Source organism: Salmo salar, chromosome 14 (genome assembly GCF_965601325.2).
Source record: "Salmo salar chromosome 14, fSalSal1, whole genome shotgun sequence".
Taxonomy (NCBI): domain Eukaryota; kingdom Metazoa; phylum Chordata; class Actinopteri; order Salmoniformes; family Salmonidae; genus Salmo; species Salmo salar.
The window spans coordinates 65,931,690-65,953,885 of record NC_138304.1 but is presented as its reverse complement, the minus strand read 5'-3'; the positions used below and the strand labels follow the sequence as shown (position 1 = coordinate 65,953,885).

The window sequence follows — 22,196 nt, the reverse complement described above, 5'->3', positions numbered from 1 at the left end:
CTGATGAAAACAGACACGTCAACTCCCATCTTCTTTGGTTTGCAAAACTCAGTTGAGAGAAACACATTTCCGTGCCTGTCGTTTGTTGACATGACGGCCAAATTCAATGCCTTTACCCTTTCCACCATTCTGGATGACTTCGGTTGATTGTAACAATTACTCATCGTCCCTTTCAGAACTAAATTGGGGCTCATCGACTGAACTGTGAGTCATCAGGTTCAGACTCCGAGTCCGATAATGCCTCAAAATATTACATAATTGCCAGAGATACCAGCTAGGCAACTCGTTTCAGTATTTTCAACCGGTTATTTTCTTTGTCAAACTTCGAAGTAATGAGCTAACGTTAGTTTGCTAACTAGCAAGCATTTGATGTGCCACTCAACTTCAGAGGACGCGCCGCAATTTTAGTAACCATGGAAATCCCGTATCAACAAAACAGGACGGTTTTACTGCACCATCGTTATATTAATTCATATAAAAAAAAAATAATAATATTCATGTTTTCTTATACTGGATACAATATTTTCAAAAAAAAAGAGTTGTCTGTTTTCAATAATGTTTGAGCTCGAGCATTTATCTGATGCTCACGACCGTTACCAACAAACATTTACATTACATTTAAGTCATTTAGCAGACGCTCTTATCCAGAGCGACTTACAAATTGGTGCATTCACCTTATGATATCCAGTGGAACAACCACTTTACAATAGTGCATCTAAATCTTTTAAGGGGGGGGGGGGGTTAGAAGGATTACTTTATCCTATCCTAGGTATTCCTTAAAGAGGTGGGGTTTCAGGTGTCTCCGGAAGGTGGTGATTGACTCCGCTGTCCTGGCGTCGTGAGGGAGCTTGTTCCACCATTGGGGTGCCAGAGCAGCGAACAGTTTTGACTGGGCTGAGCGGGAACTGTGCTTCCTCAGAGGTAGGGGGGCCAGCAGGCCAGTGGTGGATGAACGCAGTGCCCTTGTTTGGGTGTAGGGCCTGATCAGAGCCTGAAGGTATGGAGGTGCCGTTCCCTTCACAGCTCCGTAGGCAATCACCATGGTCTTGTAGCGGATGCGAGCTTCAACTGGAAGCCAGTGGAGAGAGCGGAGGAACGGGGTGACGTGAGAGAACTTGGGAAGGTTGAACACCAGACGGGCTGCGCCGTTCTGGATGAGTTGTAGGGGTTTGATGGCACAGGCAGGGAGCCCAGCCAACAGCGAGTTGCAGTAATCCAGACGGGAGATGACAAGTGCCTGGATTAGGACCTGCGCTGCTTCCTGTGTGAGGCAGGGTCGTACTCTGCGAATGTTGTAGAGCATGAACCTACAGGATCGGGTCACCGCCTTGATGTTAGTGGAGAACGACAGGGTGTTGTCCAGGATCACGCCAAGGTTCTTAGCACTCTGGGAGGAGGACACAAGGGAGTTGTCAACCGTGATGGCGAGATCATGGAACGGGCAGTCCTTCCCCGGGAGGAAGAGCAGCTCCGTCTTGCCGAGGTTCAGCTTGAGCTGGTGATCCGTCATCCACACTGATATGTCTGACAGACATGCAGAGATGCGATTCGCCGCCTGGTTATCAGAAGGGGGAAAGGAGAAGATTAATTGTGTGTCGTCTGCATAGCAATGATAGGAGAGACCATGTGAGGATATGACAGAGCCAAGTGACTTGGTGTATAGCGAGTATAGGAGATGGCCTAGAACAGAGCCCTGGGGCACACCAGTGGTGAGAGCGCATGGTGCGGAGACAGATTCTCGCCACGCCACCTGGTAGGAGCGACCTGTCAGGTAGGACGCAATCCAAGCGTGGGCCGCGCCGGAGATGCCCAACTCGGAGAGGGTGGAGAGGAGGATCTGATGGTTCACAGTATCAAAGGCAGCAGATAGGTCTAGAAGGATGAGAGCAGAGGAGAGAGTTAGCTTTAGCAGTGCGGAGAGCCTCCGTGACACAGAGAAGAGCAGTCTCAGTTGAATGCCCAGTCTTGAAACCTGACTGATTAGGATCAAGAAGGTCATTCTGAGAGAGATAGCAGGAGAGCTGGCCAAGGACGGCACGTTCAAGAGTTTTGGAGAGAAAAGAAAGAAGGGATACTGGTCTGTAGTTGTTGACATCGGAGGGATCGAGTGTTGGTTTTTTCAGAAGGGGTGCAACTCTCGCTCTCTTGAAGACGGAAGGGACGTAGCAAGCGGTCAAGGATGAGTTGATGAGCGAGGTGAGGAAGGGGAGAAGGTCTCCGGAAATGGTCTGGAGAAGAGAGGAGGGGATAGGGTCAAGTGGGCAGGTTGTTGGGCGGCCGGCCGTCACAAGACGCGAGATTTCATCTGGAGAGAGAGGGGAGAAAGAGGTCAAAGCACAGGGTAGGGCAGTGTGAGCAGGACCAGCGGTGTCGTTTGACTTAGCAAACGAGGATCGGATATCGTCAACCTTCTTTTCAAAATGGTTGACGAAGTCATCCGCAGAGAGGGAGGAGGGGGGGGGGGGAGGGGGAGGAGGATTCAGGAGGGAGGAAAAGGTAGCAAAGAGCTTCCTAGGGTTAGAGGCAGATGCTTGGAATTTAGAGTGGTAGAAAGTGGCTTTAGCAGCAGAGACAGAAGAGGAGAATGTAGCGAGGAGGGAGTGAAAGGATGCCAGGTCCGCAGGGAGGCGAGTTTTCCTCCATTTCCACTCGGCTGCCCGGAGCCCTGTTCTGTGAGCTCGTAGTGAGTCGTCGAGCCACGGAGCAGGAGGGGAGGACCGAGCCGGCCTGGAGGATAGGGGACAGAGAAAATCAAAGGATGCAGAAAGGGAGGAGAGGAGGGTTGAGGAGGCAGAATCAGGAGATAGGTTGGAGAAGGTTTGAGCAGAGGGAAGAGATGATAGGATGGAAGAGGAGAGAGTAGCGGGAGAGAGAGAGCGAAGGTTGGGACGGCGCAATACCATCCGAGTAGGGGCAGAGTGAGAAGTGTTGGATGAGAGCAAGAGGGAAAAGGATACAAGGTAGTGGTCGGAGATTTGGAGGGGAGTTGCAATGAGATTAGTGGAAGAACAGCATCTAGTAAAGATGAGGTCAAGCGTATTGCCTGCCTTGTGAGTAGGGGGGGAAGGTGAGAGGGTGAGGTCAAAAGAGGAGAGGAGTGGAAAGAAGGAGGCAGAGAGGAATGAGTCAAAGGTAGACGTGGGGAGGTTAAAGTCACCCAGAACTGTGAGAGGTGAGCCATCCTCAGGAAAGGAACTTATCAAGGCGTCAAGCTCATTGATGAACTCTCCAAGGGAACCTGGAGGGCGATAAATGATAAGGATGTTAAGCTTGAAAGGGCTGGTAACTGTGACAGCATGGAATTCAAATGAGGAGATAGACAGATGGGGCAGGGGAGAAAGAGAGAATGTCCACTTGGGAGAGATGAGGATTCCAGTGCCCCCACCCCGCTGGCTCGATGCTCTAGGGGTATGCGAGAACACGTGGGCAGACGAAGAGAGAGCAGTAGGAGTAGCAGTGTTATCTGTGGTAATCCATGTTTCCGTCAGCGCCAGGAAGTCTAGGGACTGGAGGGTAGCATAGGCTGAGATGAACTCAGCCTTGTTGGCTGCAGACCGGCAGTTCCAGAGGCTGCCGGAGACCTGGAACTCCACGTGGGTCGTGCGCGCTGGGACCACCAGGTTAGAGTGGCAGCGGCCACGCGGTGTGAAGCGTTTGTATGGCCTGTGCAGAGAGGAGAGAACAGGGATAGACAGACACATAGTTGACAAGCTACAGAAGTGTTGTTTCTTGTATTATTGTCTCTTGTGTCTTTAGAGAACTGTTTCACTTTGATATCCTTTTTCTTCTGTCCTGATTTTCTCTCTTTTCTTCTGTTAACTAGATATTCTTTGTTGTTCTTCGTTAGCTAGCTAGCTTCTTCCAAAAGAGAACGCCAAGGTTCCATTTGAACAGATTAAGCGCCAAACACATCACAACAAATAGGATTTAGGGTACTTTCTAACTGATTGCTTGAAGTTTATATTAAAATACACTTATTATACAATTCAACAATTATTGCAACTATACAGACAGTACATACTTGATCATTCTTTCACACAGAAATAGGGCTAATTATCATTGTATTAAACAGATAATATTACACAGGGATCAATGTTCTCTTCTTAGAAGTCATAGTTTCCTACACTACAACGACGGAGAAGATCATACTGAAGAATATTTAGATCTCATATTGAAAGTTTCAAATGATGTCATTTCCCCCCAAAGTGTCATTCTGTTGTTCACTTCAAAACCTTTCTGTCTGTGACCATTCAGTTCTTTGGTAGTGCCCTGTGATCCGGTAGATGTACAATGATTGTGTAGACCTAGGGGTGAACTTGCTGGGCATACTAAGATAGTGTATTCAGTTCAGTCACTAGTGCCATTCTGACTTCCATGGCTCATTGCCTCAGTTGGCAGCATTGGGGGGCCCCTCAGGTATAAGAGACATGAAGAACGTGGCAATAAATGACCAAGTTGTATTGAGGAAGCCAACATGGGGAATACCATTGGGATCCTCTGGTCCTTCCTCTCCACTGTCCGCATCATCATCATCATCATCATCCCCTAAGCCGTCATCCATCACCCGTTCCTGTGTAGGTCAAACAATACAAACTGTAAAACTAGATAGATTTTTTCCCCCCTTCTTACAATTGTAATCATTCACCATAGCAATGCCATTTTACGTTACCAGACAAGCATTACATAAATCACGCATCACTGCTATTGCAAATTAAATTACTGTATCATTCCAGGGGTTCTGTCCGGACATTCAAAAGCACTTAAACTAGAGGTAAAATGTCAGAGGTTACAAATGACCTACCGTCTCTTGGAGGTCATGATGAAGGTCAGCCTCCAGCTCGTCCTGGTGGGGCCCGTCCCCAGGGTTCTGAAGTTCGTTCTCCAGGTTAAAGGGGAACCACGCTGCTTGGTGCCTAACGAAAACACAGAGAAACAGCCAATAACAAACCCTGTGATACATAATAGGTGACAATTTCACAACACATTTGCTGGGTCAAAGAGCCAAGAAGACCAGGAAAGAAAGGTATAGGGTTAAAATAAAGTATTCAGAACTCACTTTCCATTTACACAATTTGTACAAATACACTGAGTATACTAAACATTAGGAACACCTTTGCTAATATTGAGTTGCACCCCCTTTTGCCCTCAGAACAGCCTCAATTCATTGGGGAATGGACTCTACAAGATGTTGAAAACGTTCCACAGGGAGGCTGGCCCATGTTGACTCCAATGCTTCTCACAGTTGTGTCGAATTGTCTGGATGTCCTTTGGGTGGTGGAACATTCTTGATACACACTGGAAACTATTGAGGGTGAAAAACCCAGCAGCGTTGCAGTTCCCCGTTTAAATACCCCGTTTAAAAGGCACTCACATTTTTTGTTTTGCCCATTCACCCTCAGAATGGCACACATACACAATCCATGTCTCAATGCTTAAAAATCAGTCTCCTCCCCTTCCTCTACACTGATTGAAGTGGATTTTTTTTTATTAAACTAGGCAAGTCAGTTAAGAACAAATTCTTATTTACAATGACGGCCTACCCCGGGCGAAACCCGGACAACGCTGGGCCAATTGTGCACCGCCCTATGGGACTCCCAATCACGGCCGGATAATGATGCAGCCTGGATTAGAACCAGGGACTACAGTGACACCTCTTGCACTGAGATACAGTGCCTTAGACCGCTGCGCCACTCGGGAGCCCATTTAACAGGTAACATCAATAAGGGATCATAGCTTTAATTTGGTCAGTCGGTCATGGAAAGATCCTGGTCCCAGAGCTGTATAGCTATCTCTTTGGATATTGGCAAGACAGCACATACATCGAGTTCTGGGGCCAGTCTAGTATGTCACCGCTAAAAGGGACACACAGCATTAATTTGAGAGGGTGCAGGGGAATACTCACAGGTATAGCAGCAACATGGCACCAATCACCATGACGAAGCGGCTAAAGGATGAGTAAACGTAGACTATGCTGAGCAAGATGGCGGCGCGTGACACAGTGTACACCCAGTCCAGCCAATCACAGTTCTGATCCTCCTCGTTCAGCAGCGCCTCCGCTCCCTGGGCATTCAACTGGATGTTGGGGTCGCCATGGCGCTCCTCCGGGGGAGGTGGGTTCAGAGGATCTGATTGGCCAGGCTGGGCCGAGAGCAGGTCAGGCCTGAGATGGTGAGACGAGGCAGCCAACATCTGACTGAAGGGCGAGAGACAGAGAGAAATTAATGTAAAGAGAAACTGGATTAGTAGTTAGGTTTCCATCTAATCGTTGACAGATTTCATGCGAATATTATAAAATCCACATAAAAACAATATTTGTGCATGAAGGCGTTTCCACCGCCATTTATCGCACTATTAATTTTCACGACACAAAAAGATCCCATGTCGAACAAACATTTTCTGTCGACAATTATGAAATTGTACCGATACTTCCTCGTTCCATCAGCATGGTCGTGACTTTTTTCCATGCGTCAGATAATTAGTCCACCTGAGAACCTGGTTAGTTTTATATAGAGAACATGTCAAAGTGAGATAATTGTGATTGAATCTCAGTGATTCCATGACACAGCATGGGTAATTGAGCACATTGTGACACAGTTATTGGGAGACAGCAGACTTACTAGTGCATGTAGTATTGCCGGGCGTACACCTGCTGCCACCACAGCAGCGTCATGGGATTGTACTGTATGCCAGGGTAGGCTGGCATGTTGGTGGGAGGGCCTTGCTGTGGCGGGAACTGGTTCCACATGTAGCTGCAAGGTAAGTACACAGCTGCAGGGTAAGGGGTTTGGACATTACTTGTAGACAACAAGCACATTAACACATAAAAACACACACAAATCTATTATGAAGTGAGTCAACAGTAGTTCACCTCTTGGCCAATCATAAAGTGTCCAGAACTAACCGTGTTGGTGTATAAGGACTTACCCTTGCATAAAGGCAGGGTGTGCTGCATGGTTAGGGGCGGGGCCTGTCCGATGTCTCAGCCCGTCAGAGCTCTCTTCAGAGGAGGTTGATTGACTCTGGGAGGGGACACTGGGGCTTTGACCCATCGAGAAAACAGACCAATACTTTTGGATTATTTTACTTCTCTAACTCCACTTTTTTTATTTTATTTATTTCACCTTTATTTAACCAGGTAGGCCAGTTGAGAACAAGTTCTCATTTACAACTGTGACCTGGCCAAGATAAAGCAAAGCAGTGCAACAAAAACAACACAGAGTTACACATGGGAAAACAAACATACAGTCAATAACACAATAGAAAAATCTGTATACAGTGTGTGCAAAACAAAGTAAGGAGGTAAGGCAATAAAAAGGCCAATAGTGATTACAATTTAGCAATTTACACTGGAGTGATATGTGAAGATGAGGCTGTACAAGTAGAAAATACTGGTGTGCAAAAGAGCAGAAAAACAAATATGGGGATGAGGTAGGTAGTTGGTTGGATGGGCTATTTACAGATGGGCTGTGTACAGCTGAAGCGATCGGCAAGCTACTCTGACAGCTGACGCTTAAAGATAGTGAGGGAGTCTCCAGCTTCAGTAATTTTTGCAATTCGTTCCAGTCATTGGCAGCAAAGAACTGGAAGGAAAGGCAGCCAAAGGAGGTGTTGGCTTTGGGGATGACCAGTGAGATATACCTGCTGGAGCACGTGCTACGGGTGGGTGTTGCTATGGTGACCAGTGAGCTGAGATAGCAAAGACTTATAGATGACCTGGAGCCAGTTGGTTTGGCAACGAATATGTAGCGAGGACCAGCCAACGAGAGCACAGGTCGCAGTAGTAGAGGTCGACCGATTATGATTTTTCAACGCCGATACCGATTATTTGAGGACCAAAAAAAGCCGATACTGATTAATTGGCTGATTTTTATTTATTTATTTGTAATAATGACAATTACAACAATACTGAATGAACACTTATTTTAACTTAATATAATACATCAATAAAATCAATTTAGCCTCAAATAAATAATGAAACATGTTCAATTTGGTTTAAATAATGCAAAAACAAAGTGTTGGAGAAGAAAGTAAAAGTGCATTATGTGCCATGTAAGAAAGCTAACGTTTAAGTTCCTTGCTCAGAACATGAGAATACATGAAAGCTGGTGGTTCCTTTTAACATGAGTCTTCAATATTCCCAGTTAAGAAGTTTTAGGTTGTAGTTATTATAGGAATTATAGGACTATATCTCTCTATACGATTTGTATTTCATATACCTTTGACTATTGGATGTTCTTATAGGCACTTTAGTATTGCCAGTGTAACAGTATAGCTTCCGCCTCTCTCCTCGATCCTACCTGGGCTCGAACCAGGAACACATCGACAACAGCCACCCTCGAAGCAGCGTTACCCATGCAGAGCAAGGGAAACTACTCCAAGTCTCTGAGCAAGTGACGTTTGAAACGCTATTAGCGCGCACCCGCTAACTAGCTAGCCATTTCACATCGGTTACACCAGCCTAATCTTGGGAGTTGATAGGCTTGAAGTCATAAACAGCGCAATGCTTGAAGCACAGCAAAGAGCTGCTGACAAAACGCACGAAAGTGCTGTTTGAATGAATGCTTACGAGCCTGCTGGTGCCTACCATCACTCAGTCAGACTGCTCTATCAAATCATAGACTTAATTATAATATAATAAACACACAGAAATACGAGCCTTAGGTCATTAATATGGTCGAATCCGGAAACAATAATCTCAAAAACAAAACGTTTTTTTATTTCAGTGAAATACGGAACCGTTCCGTATTTTATCTAAAGGGTGGCATCCCTAAGTATAAATATTCCTGTTACATTGCACAACCTTCAATGTTATGTCATAATTACGTAAAATTCTGGCAAATTAGTTTGCAATGAGCCAGGTTGCCCAAACTGTTGCATATACCCTGACTCTGCGTGCAATGAACGCAAGAGAACTGACACAATTTCACCTGGTTAATATTGCCTGCTAACCTGGATTTCTTTTAGCTAAATATGCAGGTTTCATTTTTTTAATTGATTTTAAGAAAGGCATTGATGTTTACGGTTAGGTACAGTCGTGCAACGATTGTGCTTTTTTCGCAAATGCGCTTTTGTTAAATCATCCCCCGTTTGGCGAAGTTAGCTGTCTTTGTTAGCAAGAAATAGTCTTCACAGTTCGCAACGAGCCAGGCGGCCCAAACTGCTGCATATACCCTGACTCTGTTGCAAGAGAAGTGACACATTTTCCCTAGTTAAAAGAAATTCATGTTAGCAGGCAATATTAATTAAATATGCCGGTTTAAAAATATATACTTGTGTATTGATTTTAAGAAAGGCATTGATGTTTATGGTTGGAGCAACGTGTACCTAAGCGATTATATGCAACGCAGGACAGGCTAGATAAACTAGTAATATCATCAACCATGTGTAGTTAACTAGTGATTATGATTGATTGATTGTTTTTATAAAATAAGTTTAATGCTAGCTAGCAACTTACCTTGGCTTCTTACTGCATTCACGTAACAGGCAGGCTCCTCATGGAGTGCAACGTAAAGCAGGTGGTTAGAGCGTTGGTCTAGTTAACCGTAAGGTTGCAAGATTGAATCCCGAGCTGACAAGGTAAAAATCTGTCGTTCTGCCCCTGAACAAGGCAGTTAACCCACCGTTCCTAGGGCATCATTGAAAATAAGAATGTGTTCTTAATAACTGACTTGCCTAGTTAAATAAAGGTGTAAAAAAATATATATATAAAAAATAAAAATAAAAAATAAAAAAATCGTCCAAATCGGCGTCCAAAAAACACGATTTCCAATTGTTATGAAAACTTGAAACCGGCCCTAATTAATCGGCCATTCCGATTAATTGGTCGACCTCAAGTGGGTAGTATATGGGGCTTTGGTGACAAAACGGATGGCACTGTGATAGACTGCATACAATTTGCTGAGTAGAGTGTTGGAGGCAATTTTGTAAATGACATCGCCAAAGTCAAGAATCGGTAGGATAGTCAGTTTTATGAGGGTATGTTTGTCAGCATGAGTGAAGGAGGCTTTGTTGCGAAATAGGAAGCCGATTCTAGATTTAAATTTGGATTGGAGATGCTTAATGTGAGTCTGGAAGGAGAGTTTACAGTCTAACCAGACACCTAGGTATTTGCAGTTGTCCACATATTCTAAGTCAGAACCGTCCAGAGCAGTGATGCTATAGTCGGGGGGGTGCAGGCAACAATCAGTTGAAGAGCATGCATTTCGTTTTACTAGCATTTAAGAGCAGTTGGAGGCCATCGAAGGAGTGTTGTATTGTGTTGAAGCTCATTTGGAGGTTTGTTAACACAGTGTCCAGAGAAGGGCCAGATGTATACAGAATGGTGTCTGCCGATAAGAATACGGTGATTGACAGAGTCGAAAGCCTTGGCCAGGTTGATGAAGACGGCTGCACAGTACTGCCTTTTATCGATGGCGGTTATGATATCGTTCAGGACCTTGAGCGTGGATGAGGTGCACCCCTGACCAGCTCGGAAGCCAGATTGCATAGCGGAAAAGGTACGGTGGGATTCGAAATGGTCGGTGATCTGTTTGTTCACTTGGCTTTCAAAGACTTTAGAAAGGCAGGGCAGGATGGATATAGGTCTGTAACAGTTTGGGTCTAGAGTGTCTCCCCCTTTGAAGACAGGGATGACCCCGGCCGCTTTCCAATCTTTAGGCATCTCAGACGATACAAAAGAGAGGTTGAACAGACTAGTAATAGGGGTTGCAACAATGGCGGCGGATAATTTTATGAAGAAAGGGTCCAGATTGTCTAGCCCAGCTGATTTGTAGGGATCCAAAGTAGAAGTCCTAACTGACTTGCCAAAACTATAGATTGTTAACAAGAAATGTGTGGAGTGGTTGAAAAACTAGTTTTAATGACTCCTACCTAAGTGTATGTAAACTTCCGACTTCAACTGTATGTATGTATGTATGTATGTATGTATGTATGTATGTATGTATGTATAATCATCTCAGGAACTGTGTGGATTACAATAGAAAGTAGGCCTAGATAAGCCAGGTTTAGGTCTGTTTGTGCTCTTGCCATCTCCATAGCTCATTTTCAAGCCATTTTTGGCATGATAGCACAAACAGACTGGCACTCAGGCTAGCCCAAGGTGTGCTGGGATGATGAAATGTGTGGCAATCAATGGGTGTTGCATGCATACCGGTAACTCACCATGGAGCTAGTAGAGGGGACTCCAGTGGCCTTGTTACTGTGGCTCCTGAGGACCTTGGGGGACCCAGGAGGGGTGCGTGATGCACACACCAGGTGGACCATGTGGTACTCATCCTGCTGTAAGAGTCATCCGTGGCCATTAGCAAGGACAGCCACAATATTGCATTAAAATACAATTGTCAAAGTAATCATCTTGACTTTAAGAATGTAATCTAAAATGAATGCATACATTGCCGTAATCTCTGGACAGAATATCAGGTGAAGATGAAATATAAGAAAATGAATGCTTCAGACAGACCTTTCTGAGCACATCTTTCAGTGTTAAGTGATCCAAGAGCAGCTTCCCAGAATACACCAGCCTCTGGTCTTTGGAGCTCTACAATGAAAATCAGACAGTTCAGAACATAGAACAGCTTATTTATTATCTGACCCTGCTGGTCATCTATGAACGTTTTGAAAAACGATTTGGCCACATGTACTCTTAAATCTCAGTTTAGTTAATCAGATTGACACAGGTTTTTTTCTGGACCAAAAGGGGGCTTAGGTAGCCCGAAAAAAACACTTGGGCCGTACGCCCAAGGATTACAGTGGCAGAAAAATCCCTGCGACAGGTGTTAGGAAACCAAGGATTAGGTTAGTAGGGTAGGGTAATGACAACGCCGGGAAGCAAAGAAATAGCATACATAGAACAGATCTACCGCTTCTTACACTGGCTTTCAATGAGAATGACAGATTTATAACTCACATTTCTATGTGAATTTGGTCAGGTCACCCAAAAAGTTACATATTGCAGCTTTAACAAAGATGGCTGTCACCTGGTTAAAACTATTATGGTAAACAGTGATAGATGACACTAACCAGAGAAGTTGGAGAACAGACAACAGACTGAGATTACCAGACTAGAGTGATTTTAAATGCTCAGTGTTTACTGAGCAGGAACCATAAGGAAATCAGAGAACAAAGGAATCTCACTGCCCTCCTTCCAGCCTGACGTCAAATCCACACACTTTCAAGAGAAGAATCTTTTCAAATACAGGCCCAGCACAACCTTTCATTATTGCTTTATCCTCCTCCCACCTCTCTTTTTCCCCTATAGTTAGTTATTCAAGGTTATTCAACTGTGTTTGACATTATTTTGGTTGTGGTGATGGGTTCTAAAAATGAATCTCCATTGGTAATAGGTTCACATCACAGACATTAGGCGATCCATTTTAGTAATATGACATGACATGAATTCAAAAGTGCTGGCCTAGATATAAACATATGTTTATCCAGGTTAGGAAATCATCACTGTGTAGCAAAAAGCAATTGCAGGGGTACATAGGATGTTAGTGTAGAAAATGTGATGGTGAATTCAGCGAAGACTAAATTAAGCTAGTTAGACTGTCAGTATTCTGCGGCCCTTTTTTTCAGACAAATAAACGAGGTAAATAAAACACATAACACTGTTTATAAACCTATACTACTAATTGGCTCATTCACATCAAAGCAAACCGAGCTAGGTTCTGTTTCTCTCTCCAAGCCCACTCATTGAAAAATATTAACGTAAACAAAGGATTCAATTCAAATTAGTCTTGGACTACTAGGCTATGTATCCTACTTATAGCCTACTCCTGCATCAGATCACAACGCAATCCAGTCACAATCCTCAATGATGGCTGCTGTAACTGTGCATACAAATGCAGCCCTGGAAATTTCAGGGAGAAGTAGGCCTAACCCACTGGGCACAGATGTCCGTTAAACATCTAGTTTTGATGTACATTTGGTTGAGTTATCAACTGATGTGAATTCAACATGAAATCAACAAAACATTTCACCATGTCATTGGATTTAGGTTAAAACTTGGGTGAAAAAGACTACATTGATGACTTTTTGCAAATCCAATTTGTTTTCCACGTTAATTAAAAGTCTTCACAGATTTTTGGGGGTTGAAATGACATGGAAACAATGTTGATTCAACCAGTTTATGCCCAGTGGGAAAACAGTAGCAGTTTAACATTTGTGCTACTGACAGTCTGCCAATATAATGTTTCAGGGATAGCAACAAATTGTCCCAGATGGCTGCAACCTCCATGAATTAAAAAGTTAAATAAACAGGAAGTGCATTTCAGAATCAAGACATCCCACATCAGAGTGGACATGGCTCTATTGTTCTATTTTATGTAATCTACTATGCAATATATTTCTAACTGAATGTTCAAACCCCATCTGAACCAATGATTTTTATATACATTATTGATCTGAACAGACCGCAAGGGAAATTAAAACTGAGACCAATCTCACTGTACGTAAGCCATAACCTACTCACCGGTTTACTGGGATATACATGTGAGATATGGGTTTTTAGTTTATCCACTGTCCAGTTCAGGAAGCAGTTGATTGTCTGGTCATCATACTTCTGGTTGGGTGCCTTAATGACAAGGATAACAGGACCCAGGTCCATGTTTTTCACCAGCTGTTAGTGTCCTCTTGGAGTCTTATGGTGCCTTGCACATAGCCCAGATATGTTGGGCTGGAACAACAGAATGGTCTCTTCCAATGCGGACGACTACAAAATGCTATCCAGCTGCAATATGTAACATTAGCTGATACTTGGTCACCGCAGTGAAACCTGAAAAAAGATTAAAGACACATTGTTTGGGGAAGTTAACACATTTTACATTTTAGTCATTTAGCAGACGCTCTTATCCAGAGCGACTTACAGTAGTGAATGCATACATTTCATACAATTTCATACATTTTTTTTTTTTTTTTTTCCTGTGCTGGCCCCCCGTGGGAATCGAACCCACAACCCTGGTGTTGCAAACACCATGCTCTACCAACTGAGCTACAGGGAAGGCTGTGTTATGCAAGTAGATTTGATTTGCACAGACTACATACCTAGCTACGGTTTGTAACTTAGGTGACTAACGTTAGCTGGCTAGGGCCAATAAGAATTTACCATGTGTAACTTTTTGTATTTTTTATAAAGCGACCCTTCTGAGTTGACATTGAAAGGAAGGGAAAGGGGGATACCTAGTTAGTTGTACTGAAATGTGTCATCCGCATTTAACCCAACCCCTGATAATCAGAGGTGCGGAGGGCTGCATTAAACGACAAGCCTAGATAGTACTTATTAAACGATCAAGCTAATTTATGTTAGCTTGCCATTTCATTTAGCACGGATATTTGATGTTTGTTAGCGATCTCGGTACCAGCCTATACTACCAGCAGAAGTTTGCTATCAGAGTTAAGTTTGTTAGCTAGCTAACAAGTTATCCTCAACTCAACGTTCTGGCAATGAGGATGGTCAGTCTTTCGCAATGTCAGGCCGATAAAATGTCTGTACCTTGATCACCTTTGCCTTGATCACCTATAAAGTTCAATTACAAGTCCTTCAATATAATCGGAATATCCGAACGGTTGTTGTTGTTGGCCTGCTAGCCAGCCGATAGCTAAAAGAAAGCGGATATACGTCATCGTGTCCGAAACAGCTGTTCCTCCCACATCCGGAACTCGTATAATCGAATGGTCCGTGCTGACCGGGATCCTTGGGACTTCCATACCCCATTGAAGTTTACATTTACAATGGGTTAAGGTTAGGGGCTACGTGTTAAGAACTCTTCTATGGTGGTGGTTGGGAGATAATGGCGACTGTGCTAGAAATTGAAAGTGAGGCAAGTGAAGTGTGTGACAATGAATGAAAAAAAAAGTTGAAATCAAAGAATGCAATTAAACGAGCAAAAGATGAAGGACCGGTCCAATAATGCATTTCTTATTGGACTACGTTTTTGGACAAGGAGATTCATTTGGGAAATCCATTTGTGATATCAAGGACTGTGAAGAAAGCAGTGGGAAAGATGGATTCAACCAAGGTGACTAGACGCAGCCTTGCTTTGGTTAATTGTGTTGATGAAGAACAGAACAAGCTTTCACTGGATCTGGCACAATTGTCCACGAGAGAAGTAACATGTATTGATTTTCGGAGAAGGGCGCCTGCCAAAGGAGTTTTAAAGCTGGAGGCTCGTTGGAAAAAGACGAGGAGGACCCACGAGTGCACGTCGCCTGACCCGTATGGTGAATGGAAGGAAGGAGAAAAGCCGGTCGATATATATATATATTTTTTGAGGAGACTCTACCAGAATATGTGAAACTTGGAAATCAAATTTTATTGGTCACATACACATGGTTATAAAAAAGAACAATGTAAGAAATAATACATTAAAAAAAGAAAATACTGCACAGTTTCCTAAGGACTTGAAGCGCCATCTTCTATGTGAGGTATGCGGTGAGAACATTTGTGTCCAAACAATTACAGTGTGGGAATTGGCATTCTCTCAACCAGCTTCATGAGGAACCTGGAATGCATTTCAATTAGAAGGTGTGCCTTGGTTAAAGTTAACTTGTGGAATTTATTTCCTTAATGTGTTTGAGCCAATCAGTTGTGTTGTGACAAGGTAGAGGTGGTATACAGAAGATAGCCATATTTGGTAAAAGACCAAGTCCATATTATGGCAAGAACAGCTCAAATAAGCAAAGAGAAATGACAGGCATTCATTACTTTAAGACATGAAGGTCAGTCAATGCGGAACATTTCATGAAAGTTTCTTCAAGTGCAGTTGCAAAAACCATCAAGCGCTATGATAAAACTGGCTCTCATGAGGACCGCCAAAGGAAAGGAAGACACAGAGTTACCTCTGCTGCAGAGAATAAGTTAATTAGAGTTAACTGCACCTCAGATTGCAGCCCAAATAAATTCTTCACAGAGTTCAAATAACAGACACATCTCAACATCAACTGTTCAGAGGAGACTATGTGAATCAGGCATTCATGGTCGAATTGCCACAAAGAAACCACTACTGAAGGACGCCAATAAGAAGAAGAGACTTGCTTGGGCCAAGAAACATGAGCAATGGCCATTAGACTGGTGGAAATCTGTCCTTTGGTCTGATGAGTCCAAATTTGAGATTTTTGGTTCCAACCTTCGTGTCTTTGTGAGATGCAGAGTAGGTGAACGGATGGTCTCTGCATGTGTGGTTCCCACCGTGAAGCATGGAGGAGGAGGTCTGATGGTGTCTGTGATTTATTAGAATTCAAGCCACACTTAGCCACCATGGCTACCACAGCATTCTGCAGCGATACACCATCCCATATGGTTTGTGCTTAGTGGGACTATAATTCGTTTTTCAGCAGGACAATGACATACCTCCAGGCTCTGTAAGTGCTATTTGACCAAGGAGAGTGATGGAATGCTGCACCAGAAGACCTGGCTTCCACAATTACCAGACCTTAACCCAATTGAGATGGTTTGGGATGAGTTGGACCACAGAGTGAAGGAAAAGCAGCCAACAAGTGCTCAGCATATGTGGGAACTCGTTCAAGACAGTTGGAAAAGCATTCGAGGTGAAGCTGGTAGAGAGAATGCCAAGAGTGTGCAAAGCTGTCATCAAGGCAAAGGCTGGATACTTTGAAGAATATCAAATATAAAATATATTTTGATTTCTTTAACACTTTTTTTCATTACTACATGATTCCTTAAGTATCATTTCATAGTTGATATCTTCACTATTATTCTACAATGTAGAAAATAAAGAAAAACCCTGAAATTAGTAGGTATGTCCAAGCTTTTGTCTGGTACTGTATGTGGAGACGTTGAAGAGAGTCAGGGGGGCAAGAGGCAACCGTGTTAAATTTGGTGGTGGATGCATTGCAACCAGTTGCTAGTGTTTTAAGTCAATTGAGTTATCTGGATACACTCATTGGGAAGAAAGTGGATTTTGTGTCATTTATTGCCACAATTGTAAAGCACAAGTGCCTAAGAAGTCCAAGAAGCTAGATATATCTGCAGCCGAGACATTTTTTTGGGCTCTAAAACTTTACGGCAGAAGCACTGCAAGGACTATTGTCGCTAGGAAATATCCGTGAATTTTCCAAACAATTCAAACTAATGTGTGGTGTAGGCTTACCTTGGCGTGAATGTTTTGATAACTGTAATTCTCTTTCGGACAAGGTGAGTTTTATCAATATATTTGCCTCAATTTGCTCCCAAAAATGTGAAATGCTAATAAGCAAAAGAGAAGACCTCAGCAAGACTTCAAATTCCTGCAGGAAGGTCCTGCACGTCATCTCTGCTCGATCAGAGACCTGTGCACAATCCATGATGCATCCATGTGCTGTATTGAAATTAATTGAATAAAGAGTTGAACTTCTTCAGTCCCCTTTCTGTCTTAGCTAGTCATTGACTACACTTTATCTAGCTACAGTTGAAGTCAGAAGTTTACATACATTGAAACTCATTTTTCAACCACTCCACAAATTTCTTGTTAACAAACTATAGTTTAGGCAAGTCGGTAAGGATATCTACTTTTTGCATGACACAAGTAATTTTTCCAACAATTGTTTACAGACAGATTATTTCACTGTATCACAATTCCAGTGGGTCAGAAGTTTACATACACTAAGTTGACTGTGCCTTAAAACAGCTTGGAAAATTCCAGAAAATTATGTCATGGCTTTAGAAGCTTCTGATAGGCTAATTGACATTACTTGAGTCAATTGGAGGTGTACTTGTGGATGTATTTCAAGGCCCACCTTCAAACTTAGTGCCTCGTTGCTTGCCATCATGGGAAAATCAAAAGAAGTCAGCCAAGACCTCAGAAAAAAGATTGTAGACCTCCACAAGTCTAGTTCATCCTTGGGAGCAATTTCCAAACGCCTGAAGGTACCACGCCCATCTGTACAAACAATAGTATGCAAGTATAAACACCATGGGACCACGCGTTCTAACTCCGAGAGATGAACGTACTTTGGTGCGAAATGTGCAAATCAATCCCAGAACAACAGCAAAGGACCTTGTGAAGATGCTGGAAGAAATGGGTACAAAAGTATCTATATCCACAGTAAAACGAGTCCTATATTGACACAACCTGAAAGGCCGCTCAGCAAGGAAGAAGCCACTGCTCCAAAACCGCCATAAAAAAGCCAGACTACGGTTTGCAAGTGCACATGGGGACAAATATTGTACTTTTTGGAGAAATGTCCTCTGGTCTGATGAAACAAAAATATAACTGTTTGCCCATAATGACCATTGTTATGTTTGGAGGAAAAAGGGGGAGGCTTGCAAGCCGAAGAACACCATCGCAACTGTGAAGCACGGGGGTGGCATTATCATATTGTGGGGGTGCTTTGCTGCAGGAGGGACTGGTGCACTGCACAAAATAGATGGCATCATGAGGCAGGAAAATTATGTGGATATATTTAAGCAACATCTCAAGACATCAGTCAGGAAGTTAAAGCTTGGTCGTGAATGGGTCTTCCAAATGGACAATGACCCCAAGCATACTTCCAAAGTTGTGGAAAAATGGCTTAAGGACAACAAAGTCAAGGTATTGGAGTGGCCATCACAAAGCCCTGAAAGTCCTATAGAAAATGTGTGGGCAGAACTGAAAAAGCGAGCAAGGAGGCCTACAAAACTGACTCAGTTACACCAGCTCTGTCAGGAGGAATGGGCCAAATTTCACCCAACTTATTGTGGGAAGCTTGTGGAAGGCTACCTGAAATGTTTGACCCAAGTTAAACAATTTAAAGGCAAAGCTACCAAATACTAATTGATTGTATGTAAACTTCTGACCCACTGGGAATGTGATGAAGAAATAAAAGCTGAAATAAATCATTCTTTCTACTATTATTCTGACATTTCACATTCTTAAATTAAAGTGGTGATCCTAACTGACCTAAGACAGGGAATTTTTACTTGGATTAAATGTCAGGAATTGTGTAAAGTGAGTTTAAATGTATTTGGCTAAGGTGTAGGTAAACTTCCGACTTCAACTGTAGTTCGCAGAGCAGTAGATCAAAGCATAGTTTTGTATTAGTTATCCAAGGATATTTATTTGTAAAGTGTGTCGACTTTGGTGTCTATTTCAAACATGATGTAATGTTTAAAGGATGAGCATAAGAGTATTAAAAGGTGGATAAGATCACTATAAGTCTAGTCATGTGGAGAAGCGCAGCTATAGTGAGGGGCAATTTACCAGTTTGGTCAGGGTCAGCATGAGGGATAAAGTTTCTCCTGTGTCGGTGAGTGTAGCTAGTAAGTTAAGTTTGAGTATCGTAGCAATACAATGTGTTCTATACAGCTGTCAACATTCAACAAGGAAAGTACCACATAATTAAAGTCATTAACCAGATTAACCCGGATACCAGACTTAGATGAGTTATAACTCAAGTTGTCATTGATGAGAATGTTTAGACATCCATTCTGTATTGTAGTTGCATGACCAGAGACAAATCTTCAAAGGAAGACTCATATTGCCCGATTAGAGGAGTTTTTCAAGCACCATATGCTCCCGAAGTTGGCACTGCATAGTGAACACAAATCAGTTTTTGTTCATACCTTGTGGTTTTATTCCAATCAGTAAATTGGGGGGGGGGCATTTCATCAGCGTCCTCGTCACGATTCCTGTCAGTACCTGTTTTCAGGGAAGCCAATGGTCCAAAAATATTCCACATCGTTCATACACACACTAGGCTCCCAGAATAGGTTATATTACATACACGCTTTGCTCAAAGCAGCCAACTAAAATAATGTAGTTAACGTAAATTCAACACAACACAATTAACATTGCATTTTATCATGGGCACAGGAGGAATCTTTATCTGTGATGTTTAAATTATTTCTTACCCCCTTCGTAGTGTGGAGCTTCCTTTTCTGGTGAATGCAGGCCCATTTTTCTTTCCCAACGTAAAATGGCAGCTGCCTGAGCATTTGCAATAACGCAACAATTAAAGTACATGGACAAATAAACGCAACATGCAACATTTTCAAAGATTTTACTGAGTTACAGTTCATATCAGTCAATTTAAATAAAAACTCATTAGGCCCTAATCTATGGATTTCACATGAATGGGAATACAGATAAGCAACAGTTGGTCACAGATACCTTAAAAAAAAAAGTAGGGGCATGGATCAGAAAACCAGTCAGTATGTGGTGTGACCACCATTTGCCTCATGCGGCGCGACACATCTCCTTTGCATAGAGTTGATCAGGCTGTTGATTGTGGCCTGTGGAATATTGTCCCACTCCTCTTCCATGGCTGTGCAAAGTTGCTGGATATTGGTGGGAACTGGAACACGCTGTTGTACATGTCGATCCAGAGCACCCTAAACATGCTCAATGGGTGACGTATCTGGTGAGTATGCAGGCCATGGAAGAACTGGGACATTTTGAGCTTCCAGGAATTGTGTACAGATCCTTGCAACATGGGGACGTGCATTATCATGCTGAAATAGGTGATGGCGGCGGATGAATGGCATGACAATGGGCCTCAGGATCTTGTCACGGTATCTCTGTGCATTCAAATTGCCATCGATAAAATTCAATTGTGTTTGTTGTCCGTAGCTTATGGCTGCCCATTCCATAACCCCACCCCCACCATGGGACACTCTGTTCACAACATTGACATCAGCAAACTGCTAGCCCACAATTGAAACCGGGATTCATCCAAGAAGAGCACACTTCTCCAGTGGGCCAGTGGCCATCGAAAGTGAGCATTTGCCCACTGAAGTTGGTTACGACGCCAAACTGCAGTCAGGTCAAGACCCTGGTGAGGATGACGAGCACGCAGATGGGCTTCCCTGAGATGGATTCTGACAGTTTGTGCAGAAATTCTTTGGTTGTGCAAACCCACAGTTCCATCAGCTGTCCAGGTGGCTGGTTTGGCACATTGTCTGATGGCCCTGTCTGAAAAGTACTAGCCTCGGGCTAGCTTAATTTCCATCCCTGTTGACATCTATAACTGACTTCACGGGGCATTTGATTAGACATGTACGACAGATGCACTCGTGAAACAAAACTGTTTGTGTTTTGTATGGGAAAACATTGACCCCTCAAGTCCTTTGTGAGCTAGCTAGCCAGCTAGTTAACATTAGCTCATAATTTGTGTTGTCAGACTTTTCCCCAGACTCCACGGGTGGTGACATGCTAGCTAATCCACCAGGGTAGGGATATTTAACACTAGCTAGTTAGCGCTAATCACTAATGTTATGCACATTCGCTAGCATTTCACAGCTTGTCAGGAAAGTGAGACTACACCACAGTGAGATAGTGTGCAACGTTAGCTAGCTAACATTAACTAATGTAGCCAAGTAGCCAACCAAGGTGCCTAACTAGCTAGGGCTATAGCTTGCGACAGGATGTGTAGTTCTGTGTGATAGCCACATTAGCGGCTAATTTAGCATTTCAGTTTTGGGGGGTAATTACAGGCAAATTAATTGGTAAAAGTTTACTTCTCAGAAAGAGATTTGCGCAGTTACCAAAACGTCAAGCCAGGGTAAGCCTACACGAAACACAGACCTTATACGAAGTAGTTCTAATATCCCCTACGGAAAAATGAATGGTGGAAAAACTATTTGAACCATTTACGGGTTTTACCGCTAGGTTTTGTGGGTATTATGACTGTTGTAGACTTCTGACCTGTGCATGGCAGTAATGGCATGTAAATCACTCATTACTGTGTTTTAAAGTTGGTTTAATAATACTTTCCTGTGGACATTTTGTCTCAAATTTTCTACATCATAAGGATGAAGTGTCAGCGGACAACCGGTAGAGTAAGTTCAAATGAAGTTTTTTCAACATTCTGACATGTAAAGAGACTGTTCTGAAATTTTCCTAAGTATATATTAGAGACCAGTCCACACTAGGAATTGGGAGAGGCTAGACCTAGTTTAAGAGAACCCTAACTATAAAAAATATAGCTTAGTCAGACCACTACTACCATTCCAGCTGGCTGATAGGCGTTATTACTTATGTAGTGTAAAGCGTTGTACAGAGAATGTTTGACCAACCTTGACTTGGCGATACTTCCTCAATTCCTGACTTGAAAGACAACGCATGTCTTCTAAACATCCATAGCTAGTTGCAGGGGGTTTGTTTGAATTTAGAAAATTCTCCGTTATTAAATTACAGTAAATATTTTGTGCCATGAAGTAATCCAACAATGTGTACGCCGCCATCTTGTCTATTTCAAATCTGCTGCGTGTCATGAGCGCGACACAG

At 43.1% G+C, this 22,196-nt stretch overlaps 1 protein-coding gene and 1 long non-coding RNA gene across 5 annotated transcripts in view; one reads left to right on the top strand and one right to left on the bottom strand.

Annotated features, from left to right (window-relative positions):
* Positions 1–3,926: 3,926 nt before the first annotated feature.
* On the bottom strand, positions 3,927–22,187 carry LOC106570080 (homocysteine-responsive endoplasmic reticulum-resident ubiquitin-like domain member 2 protein). Of its 4 annotated transcripts, none has more exons than XM_014142045.3 (11): positions 21,986–22,187; positions 19,823–19,898; positions 19,535–19,610; positions 13,469–13,771; positions 11,459–11,536; positions 11,150–11,277; positions 6,925–7,038; positions 6,618–6,749; positions 5,903–6,193; positions 4,802–4,913; positions 3,927–4,570 (listed from the first exon to the last, which is right to left on the bottom strand). In XM_014142045.3, the coding sequence occupies exons 4-11, from the start codon at positions 13,601–13,603 to the stop codon at positions 4,388–4,390; spliced, it is 1,173 nt and encodes a 390-aa protein (XP_013997520.3). In that variant the 5' UTR covers positions 13,604–13,771; positions 19,535–19,610; positions 19,823–19,898; positions 21,986–22,187; the 3' UTR covers positions 3,927–4,387. The 4 variants fall into 4 exon arrangements, with proteins under 4 accessions (XP_013997520.3, XP_013997522.3, XP_013997525.3 ...); XM_014142047.3 differs by lacking the exon at positions 21,986–22,187 and adding an exon at positions 20,082–21,607; XM_014142050.3 differs by lacking the exons at positions 19,535–19,610; positions 19,823–19,898; positions 21,986–22,187 and adding an exon at positions 14,489–19,497.
* LOC123726740 (uncharacterized) overlaps positions 21,601–22,196 on the top strand; it is a 47,047-nt gene continuing 46,451 nt past the window's right edge. The window contains exon 1 of the long non-coding RNA XR_006758863.2: positions 21,601–21,748. This is a non-coding gene — a long non-coding RNA (uncharacterized LOC123726740). The remainder of the gene's footprint in view (positions 21,749–22,196) is intronic.

Bases quoted from the DNA above. Each gene is read 5' to 3' on its own strand.
- LOC106570080 (XM_014142045.3), bottom strand. From the start codon at position 13,603: ATGGACCTGGGTCCTGTTATCCTTGTCATTAAGGCACCCAACCAGAAG. The intron at 7,039-11,149 runs GTATGCATGCAA...GATGGGTCAAAG, and splicing joins AGCTCCATGGTGAGTTACCG to CCCCAGTGTCCCCTCCCAGA. The intron at 6,750-6,924 runs GTAAGTCCTTAT...CTTACCTTGCAG, and splicing joins CACCCTGCCTTTATGCAAGG to CTACATGTGGAACCAGTTCC.